Below are 9205 nucleotides of genomic sequence, written 5' to 3'. Positions count from 1 at the left end.
TTTCCCTGTTGGCAAGACCTGTCAGCACTGGTTGGGCTCTGGCTGTGCACTGGGAGACCCCTCCTGGGCAGAGGGATGGATACCTCCTCAGCGTGCACGAGGAGGGGTCTTCTGCACCGGCAAGGAACCTGGAAGCAGGGAAGGACCTCACCAATGTCACCCTGGCTCGGCTGGAGCCAGGAACTTGCTACCTTGTTAGGATCTGGGCAGTAGCTGGACCCTACCACTCCCTCCCCAAGAACATCACTGGTTGCACAGGTGAGCATCCATACCACCCATGGGTGATTTGGGTGGGAGCACCGCAAGGAGCTCCAAAACAGGATGGGGATCAATGTTGGCACCCAGGGAGAGGAGCGGAGGGCACCATGGCCTGGTTCCCGGTGATGCTGGCCTGCAGTCATCTTCAGCCTTCTTGTACCATGTGGGCACAGAGTGCTCGCTGGCCAGTTGCTGCTGGCTGCCGGGGGAACGCAAGACTCCTCCCCGGAGATGGCTGCATGTTCAGAACTGGATCTTTTTCTCTCTGACTCATGTGTCTGTCTTTCCTTGCAGTTCCTGCTGCACCAACAAACCTGAGCCTTACCAACCCAGGCAGCTCCTCAGAGCTTTACACATGCTGGAACAAGCCCCCTGGCAGGAGGGACCACTACCGCATTATTCTGTATAGCCTGAGCACCCAGAGCAGGGATCGGGTCCAGACCTTGGGTCCAGATGCCCAGAACATCACCTGGACTCACTTGGAGGCAGGCAGCAGGTTTGCTGTGCAGGTCACTGCTGTGAAAGGCTTGTTCGAAGCTTCCTCAACCAACATCACCCAATGGACATGTGAGTCTGATGGGTTGGGTTGAACATAGCACTCCACTGTGCCCCGGAGCCTCCATCTAAGCCTTGCAGAGCACCCACTGCCACCTTCCCCATCCCAAACCATCCCCGTTGTGCCCCTACCTTCTACATAGTTGTCCCACCTTTCTGCTCACTCCTTCCCTGGCACAGAGCCAATCCCCCCTACCCACCTCCAAGGTTCTGGGTATCATCTCCCCTGCCATGTCCAGCTGCAAACCCTTGGCATATTGCGCTCAGAGCCATGTGCACTGTCTGCCCATTCGTCCCCATGCTTTCATCTGGGAGGATCTCTGGTGGCCAGCCTGCCTACCACCCAGTGTGAGGTAGGGACTGGAGTCCAGCACTGCCAGAGCATGAGGAACCACTGGGCAAAGCAGCCGGCTGATAGCACTGAGCAGTGAGCAGTGGCATGTAGGGGCTGACTGTCTCCCTGTTGCTTTCCAGATCCTTTGGCACCTGCCAACCTCACCCTGGGCAGCCCCTCTGCCTCCGCACTGCAGGCCTCCTGGGCAGCAACGGGGCAAGGAGCAGAAGGCTACGTGATGGATGTCTATGACACAGCCTCCAGCAGTCATGTTGGGCGCATGGTGCTGGGTGGGGATGCCAGGAGTCACATCTTCAGGAACCTGAGCCCCGGCACCCGCTACAGTGTGACAGTGAGGGCCACAGCTGGGCCCTTCCACACCAGCACCCCCAACCTCACCCATTGCACACGTGAGTATGATGCTCTCCTTGCAGCCAGGTGTCCACCAGATCTCCTCCTTCCCAGTTCAAATCAGAGGCCATACTGGTGCAGTCAGATCTTGCCTTCCCTTCCCACCCATGCAAACACCCAGTGCTCATGGCCTCTGGATACAGCATGGGGAGTCTGTGCATGACACTGTGGCCTGGCCACCCGCATCCCTGGTAGCCATTCACAGCCATCCATAAGCTGAGGCAGCATCAGGGAGGAGGCAGCTGCCACAGAGTCAAGGGCAAAGCCAGTCCTTGTGACCTTGCAGGGCTGACCTACATCCTGCAGCACAGGCTTGGCATAGACATGAAGCATTTCATTCCCCTCAGCCCAGACGTGGCTTCTGGCAATGATGTGTGTTTCCTCCCCAGGCCCACTGCCCCCAGCTGCTGTGCACTGGCTGAGTATGGGGCACCCCGACAGGCTGAGTGCATCCTGGGGAGCTGCGGCTGGGGGACGAGATGGCTACACACTGACCTTGTACCACGCACGACTGGGCACTGTGGCAGCTACAGCTTCACTCAAGACACGCTAACCTTGTACCACGCACGACTGGGCACTGGGGCAGCTACAGCTTCACTCAAGAGAGACACCCACAACTTCACCTTCATGGGCCTGACTCCAGGATACGAGTACTGCCTGGAAGCCAGTGCCATGGCTGGACCGTACCAGGCAGCGGCACCCAACATCAGTGGCTGGACACGTGAGTGCCCAGAGGAGTATCTCTTGCAGAGTGGTGGGAGATGTTGCACCACTGGGCAATCCTGAGGAGGTGGACCTGGTGCATTTGGAGATGTGCACATAGTGCACGGGAGCAACAGACAGCAGTTAGTGTAGGGGAACACTGTTACCCTCATGGGCACATTCAGCTGCAGACTTGCTCAAGGACATGCTGATGACATGCAGAGTTTCCCAGCTGTGCCCAAGTGGGGACATCCCCCTGCCTGTGCTGCCCCATCTCCCTGTATACAGGAGCACTCATGCCCTTGCCGAGTCTCCTCCAGCATGTAGAAACCACATTACCATAAAGGTTCATGAAATGAATCAGCGTAGTACAAGAGGCTAATCCATGGTCCTCCCAGGAGAATGGGTCTTTGCGCTGGAGAAGGGCTAGTCCAGCACCTCTCCCCACCCCAAAGAATTTTAGGGCTTGACAGAATAGACAATGCCAGCTCTGCCCAGGCACCTGCATGCCAGCTGGTTGCTGGAGGATGTGTGTGCACGTAGCGGTGGCAAAGGCACTCCAGCTGGGCTGTGGGGATGAGGGTGACCTGGATGAAGGGTTGGCATGTGATGCACCACAAAGGATGAGCAGCATTAAAGGTGAAGTGGGATGGGGACAGAAAAGAGAAAAGTGAGGAGGAAGAGTGTGCCAGAGGGGGTCTACGAGTCCTAGCCCTCAGGGAGTATCTTTTCTGCTGCACAATGTCCCATCAAGTATCTGTTTCCTTCTGTACCACCTCCAGTCCCTAACAACAGGTTTGGTGACTCCCCAGGCCCACTGCCACCAGCCACTGTGCGCTTGCTGAGCACAGGGCACCCAGACAGACTGAGTGCGTCATGGGGAGCTGCGGCCGGGGGCCGAGATGGCTACGCACTGACCCTGTATCATGCACGGCTGGGCACTGTGGCAGCTACAGCCTCACTCAAGAGAGACACCCACAACTTCACCTTCACGGGACTGGCCCCAGGAAACAAGTATGTGCTGGAGGTGGTGTCCATGGCGGGGTCCTACCAGACACCTGCAGGGAATGTCAGCAACTGGACATGTGAGTACCCTGTTTTGAGGGTGATGCAGTGTGGGCAGTCACGAAACTGGGCAGTCATGGCAATGGACATGGCCCCGCTGATCTTCATGGCAGATCCTGAGCCCTGCCTGAACCCAAGGGCATGTCAGTGCCATGGCACTGAGCAGGGCTCTGCACACCCTCACCTTCAGCTGTACCAGCCTGGATTAGGCCAGGTGAAGCTTCTGGAGCTGTGTTTCAGAGGAGAGGCACAGAGGAGGGAGCAGTGGGCAGAGGCTTTCCCTTTCGCCTCTCCTTTATCCGGTTGGGTGTTCCTTCCTCATCCACCTATGGGTGTCTTGCTCCAGCTGGGACAGGGCTGTCTCTGCTCAGACAGGCACCATTTGAAGTCTGCAGAAGCTGCTTTTACCTGCCTCCAGGCTGGTGGATGCAGCATCCAACAGAGACGAAGTGCCCTGTCCCATATGGTGCATCGCATGTGATGACACTGACAAGGTACCCAGGCAATGTCCTCAGACCTTTCACTGACATGTCTCCCATCCTGTCTCTCCAGATCCCCTGGCACCCCATAATGTGTACATGACGAACCAGGGGTATCCCAACAGGCTGAGTGCATCCTGGCGATCTGAACCCCAAGGACAAGACAGTTACAGGCTCCTCCTGTATCATTCGGGGTCAGGTATTGTGGCAGCCAATATATCTGTTGGGAAAGGCACCAGCAAATTCACCTTTTCTGGCCTGGCTCCAGGACACAAATACCTGCTGGAAGTAATGGCTGTGGCAGGGCCCTATGCAGCCTCCGCAGGGAACATCAGCGACTGGACAAGTAAGTGGCAAGACCTGGAGGTTCTTGCATCATGCATGAGGCTCAGCTTTCCCCAGCTGGGCAGGCTCAACACCTGCGGTGGGAAGGGGCAGGGACACAGCTAGGACTGCTGCCTGGAAGCTGTAGGTATCACTGTATCAGTGGGATAATGGGCTGTGCAAGCCCCCGGTGGAGGAGAGAGGAAGGCAATACTTCTTGACCATAGGACAGTCTGGCAGCCATGGTTGCTGTTTCAGGAGGCAGACCTCCAGCTCATGGCCCCACTGTTCACACAAGCTGGCTCCTCCAGGCATGGGTGACCAAACAAGAGCAAGGGATCCCATGGCAGTAGTGCTGCTCTGGTAGAGGAAACCCACAGCCTGGGAGACCACGAGGCCTTATACTCAGGGGGGACACCCCACCATCCCTGCTGCCTTTCTCCCAGACACTCAGAAAATTCCTGGCATGGGACATAAGGGGAGGCTGGGCCTTTTTTTTAAGGAATGTGGAAATTGCAGCTAAGCACAATAAGCCTTTTCATGTGCTTGTTCCCACAGTCCCTACATTTTGCCTGGGGAATCCAGAGGTCTCTGCTCAGCCAGCCCCTGGCAGGGTGCTGGGAGTCATGTGCAGAGCCCTTCAGGCAGATTTCTAATGAAACTTGCCAATTAGCAGGAGGAAGAACCCATCTCCTCATGCTCCTCACTCTGCATGTCTTCCAATTGCCATTTAAAGGTCATTAGTGGCAGTGGCAGCCAGCAGCTGCAGAAACGTTATCACTGAACTTCTGAAGTTTCCTTGGATATTACCCACCTTCTACTTGCATCTCTATAAGATGGAAGAGAGTACATGCATGTCAGTAACTCTCCCCTGGTGTGGTTTTTATTGTAGCCCCCTCAGTTCCCAAAAATCTCTCTGCGGTGGCTGAAGGGAACAACACAATGCTTATCTCCTGGGGCAGTATCTCTGGACAGCAGGACGACTGCCAGCTGTGGCTGCGGGATCCCAGGAACGGCACACTGCCCTGGCAGCATGCCCTCAGCAGAGGGCAGGTACAGCACCTCCTCCAGGGTCTGATCCCAGGGAGGAACTACTCTGTCTCCTTGAGTTGCGTGGCTGGGCCCTACTGGAGCAGCACCAAACCCTTGGTAGTGCCAATGGGTAGGTATGCGGTGCCAAGAGGATGGAGCTGGAAAGGGGAGAAAAACCTGGGTGGTCTGAAGACTGGATCAGCCCCTGGGTGTCAACACAAGCATGAGAAGTCTTCATGGTGGGAGATAAAAAAAGCCAGCAAGATGACCCTCTGGTAGCCATCAGCTCCCTAAGCTAGCGCTATCATAGAGATTTCCCATCATCTAGTATCCCAGCTACCTGTGAGGCAAAGCAGTCTCTGCAGGGTTTTCCATTGGTCTGCTTCTCATATAAGACATCTGTTCAGGCCCTGATCCATTAGCCTGGTCCTGTGGCCTTTGGCACAGAAGGCTCCCAGGTCAGAGATGTCCAGCTCTGCTCCTCTCTCATTGATGTAGGGACAGGCAGTAGAGGTCCATAGGTTGTGGGCTGACACATAGGCTGAAGTTGGGACTTCTCTGATCCAGTAAGTTCAGAGCCCGCCATATCTCCTTCGCAGAGCCAAACCCAGTGGAAGACGTGCAATGCCTGCCAGAGTCAAGGAGCCTTTACTTGAACTGGACCAGCTCTCCTGGAGATGTGGAGGCTTATGAGGTGGTGACAGAGAGACTCTCTGATGGACCTCCCACCTCCAAGTATGTCATGAGCATGCCGACGAGCGAGGCCAGTCTGGAGGGGCTGGGGCCAAACTCATCCTATAGAATCATTGTGAGCACAGTGGGCATGAACACAATGAGGAGCCAGGCTGTGACTCTGCTGTGCAACACAACAGTGGAGGGTGAGTCCTCTCCTTTCCCACAACCTTGCCACAGACCCTGGGAGAAGACATTCAGTGTTGCTAATTAGACCTGGGGACTCTTTCAGATGCCTGTCAGCTTCATGTGATCCTGCATGAACTGCAGTGGGTCAGGGATCTGGGCAGTGATGCTGGGACCAGTAACAGGCTGAGCAATGTGTGGCAGGTCTGTGGGAGCAGGGACACACTAACAGGCTGTGCTTGCTGGTTCCTTTTCCAGCCCTGCCTCCACCCCTGCGAGCAGACATCTTCCAGGTGGAGGCCAGCTCCACGGTTATCATTTCGTCTGACCTTTTCAGCGAGGAGAACGGCCAGATCGAGTTTTATGGTGTCATCGCTACCACTAATGACTCACGTAAGTGCCCCTGCACATCCTGATCTGCAGTAGCTCCCTGGAGGGCAGCAGGTCCCCTGGACCTTGCTTTGGGACTACCACTGTCACCTTGTACATTCCCCTTCAGTGCTGAGGCCCACCCTGGAAATCATGTCCAGCACATGGTATGACCACTATTATGGGACAGAGGACTCCTACCTGGCTGTGCTAATCCCCAATCCCTTCCACCCGAGCCCCAGGAGCTCCCCTGAAACCTGGAGAGTACCAGTGGGAACAGAAGAATGTGGCCAGTCCAGGGCAACATGCAATGGGAAGCTGAAAGCCAACGAACAGTACAGGTAAGAGATGTCAACGTCCCTCCTGAGGAGGAGAGACTTGAGGAGAAAAGGGACTGCACATGTCCCTGCAAGGTGCCACCAACTCACTGGATGTCACCTCACTCTCGTACTCCCTAGACCCCCAGCAGTGGACCCCGGGGGTTGCTCCACCAAGCAGTGTTTGAGGGATACAGGGGCTGGCATACCAGAGTGTATTAGACAGTGTAAGTGGGCCACGAGAGGGAGAGCAGGAGAGGAAGCTGAGGCTGACAAGGGCTGTAGGTGTTGCCTTGGGAACTGGGCAGTTGCCCACCCCCAGGGTAAGAACTAAAATGAATGCTGTTATTTGTAGGACTTTTGCGTGTGACTCAGAGCCACATGCAGACTTAGAAAGTGCAAAAATGAAACTGATTTGGAAACACTAGTTCAAGTGGTGCCTACACAATTGTGGGCTGAAAGGTTAAGGGTAGCAAACACACAGGCTAAAGTCCAAGTTACCCATTAGACACACACATGGATCACAATATTCATAAATTCAGAATAGAATCCAGGAACATGAATATACAAACATACGTATTTTGTTGTAAGGTACCTTTAAAATAGTTGATGGTAAAACAGGTTTTCTACTACAGACAAAGGATCATATCTTTAGTCAGTCCTCTGTTAATTTATCAGCTCACAATTTTATCAAACAGGGACCATATCTCCAGGCATTCCTCTGACAAAGACATCCCCCAGAATCTGGAAGATTGTCCCATTCAAATTTAAAGGAACTTACACGCAAGGGTGGCTGACTAGTGGTAGAAGTTGCCGAGGTTGTTGGGAAAAGGGAAGGAGACTGTGAGAAAGTGTGTGCATGAGACCTTCACTTTCTCCTGTGAGTAAAAAGAGAATTAGATCTGCCCTTAAGTTTTCTGGTGAGTGGAGTCAAGGTCCCTGGTGTTGAGTTTGGATCTGCTGGCTCTCCTTCCTTTCTTCTTTCCTGCTTTCCTCGCTCTACTTTTGCTATGGGCAGACTCTGCACTTACATGAAAAAATTCTGTTGATTCTTCTAGAGTAATTTTAGATTTACACATGTTGCTAAACAGGGGCTCTCAACTCCAGCTGCTGTTTGGGGCAGCACTGGCAGAGAACAGAGATTGGTGTTAACACAGAGCTGCATTGGGGAGTGGGAAATGGCTGCTTGTCCTGGGAAAAAAAGGGAGTTTCCAGAGATCCATTCCCTTGGAAATCCCACCCAGAGTTGGATCGTTGAGAGCAAAGAGCTCTTCAGGCTCTCCCTAGGTACGGTATTATCATGCCTGGCAGGAGAGCTGCATGATGACGCATTCCCACCACAGGTGTTGTGATCCCTGGGCTGGCACTGGAGAGTCTGCAATTGATTCGGAAGGTTTGAGATTGACTGACCATCAAGCCCATCTATTCTTTATTGCTAACAGCTTCTGCCCGACTCATCCTCGGGCACGGCAGGGCAAACCTTACTGCTGAACTCTAGCAGCCTCTGGCCTTCTGCTCCAGCCAGCGCAGCTGAGACAGGGGACAACCTGGGCACAAGCTGGGTCTGCATTACAACACATTGGATCAGGATCTGCCAGCAGCTTTGAGGGGAGTTTAACAGCACAAACACACCAGGATACTCCTCCACCCCCAAAATACTGTCCAGCCAGTCTGAGTGTGTATCTGCCCTCCTTGCTTCCCAGCTGCCACGTTCACTTCAACATTGACCTTCCACAGGGTAGCAGCTAATTCAGAGCCATCAGGCTGTCATCAGTCCACCCACCATGATTCAATAACGTGTACTTAACTGTCCAGTTATTCAGGACTAGAAGATGCTTGTGCACCTCTTCACAGCTTCCTTTCATTTTCGCTCCCCTAACAACATGTATCCTCAGTGCACTGTGCTGCTTTCCTAGTCAATCATTAGTAGTGTGGTGAAAAGCAGATACCGCTGACAGCCCATCTCCATTCTGAAAGCCAGCCCTTGTTTCCTACCTTTCAGTGAGTTATTTATCCACAAGCCCTTATCGCTCATGCCATGGCATCTGCAGGCTCGGTTTCCAAAGAGGTCTTTGCTCTGGCAGCCAGGTCCAGGGTGCTGCCAGAGGGGACTCACACTAGGCTCCACAAACTCTTGGCCGCTAAATTCCAAAGCTACATTTTAAAGCCTTAGCTTGCATTTAGGGCACAAGAAGACCCACCCTTCCAAGTTACCTGCTCAGAAGGAAGTCAGCTCTGCAGGGAGGTGTGAGGCTTGGTGTGCACACTGCTGGGAGGAGGATGTAGGGCAGATCTGCACAGAGAAGAAGATGCATCAGCCACTTCTGTGTGCGTAAGGAAGGGTCTGGGTCAGGACTCAGCCCTCCCAAGCTGAGGTGCCCCTGTTTCAGTTACCTGGGCTCAGCCTTTTCAAGTCAACCCAATTAATGGGTTGACATGAACTAAAGACGGTGACCAAACCTGACTTGATTTTCCCTACTTACTGTTGTCTTTTCTTATTT

The 9205-nt window shown here is 53.9% G+C and overlaps 1 protein-coding gene across 1 annotated transcript in view; it reads left to right on the top strand.

Moving 5' to 3' along the window:
- The window catches only part of LOC104626053 (receptor-type tyrosine-protein phosphatase V-like), a gene marked incomplete at its 3' end in the record, with an annotated part of 37346 nt that overhangs the window by 21436 nt on the left and 6705 nt on the right, over window positions 1–9205 (top strand). The window contains exons 10-18 of the mRNA XM_010293871.1: window positions 553–825; window positions 1288–1557; window positions 2202–2279; window positions 3112–3468; window positions 3878–4003; window positions 4073–4150; window positions 5760–6038; window positions 6277–6411; window positions 6518–6728. Coding sequence (XP_010292173.1) covers window positions 553–825; window positions 1288–1557; window positions 2202–2279; window positions 3112–3468; window positions 3878–4003; window positions 4073–4150; window positions 5760–6038; window positions 6277–6411; window positions 6518–6728 — 1807 coding nt within the window. The remainder of the gene's footprint in view (window positions 1–552; window positions 826–1287; window positions 1558–2201; window positions 2280–3111; window positions 3469–3877; window positions 4004–4072; window positions 4151–5759; window positions 6039–6276; window positions 6412–6517; window positions 6729–9205) is intronic.

This window comes from Phaethon lepturus, unplaced genomic scaffold (genome assembly GCF_000687285.1).
Source record: "Phaethon lepturus isolate BGI_N335 unplaced genomic scaffold, ASM68728v1 scaffold5349, whole genome shotgun sequence".
NCBI lineage: Eukaryota > Metazoa > Chordata > Aves > Phaethontiformes > Phaethontidae > Phaethon > Phaethon lepturus.
The sequence above is the reverse complement of the archived record's forward strand: the minus strand, read 5'-3'. Positions and strand labels throughout refer to the sequence as shown.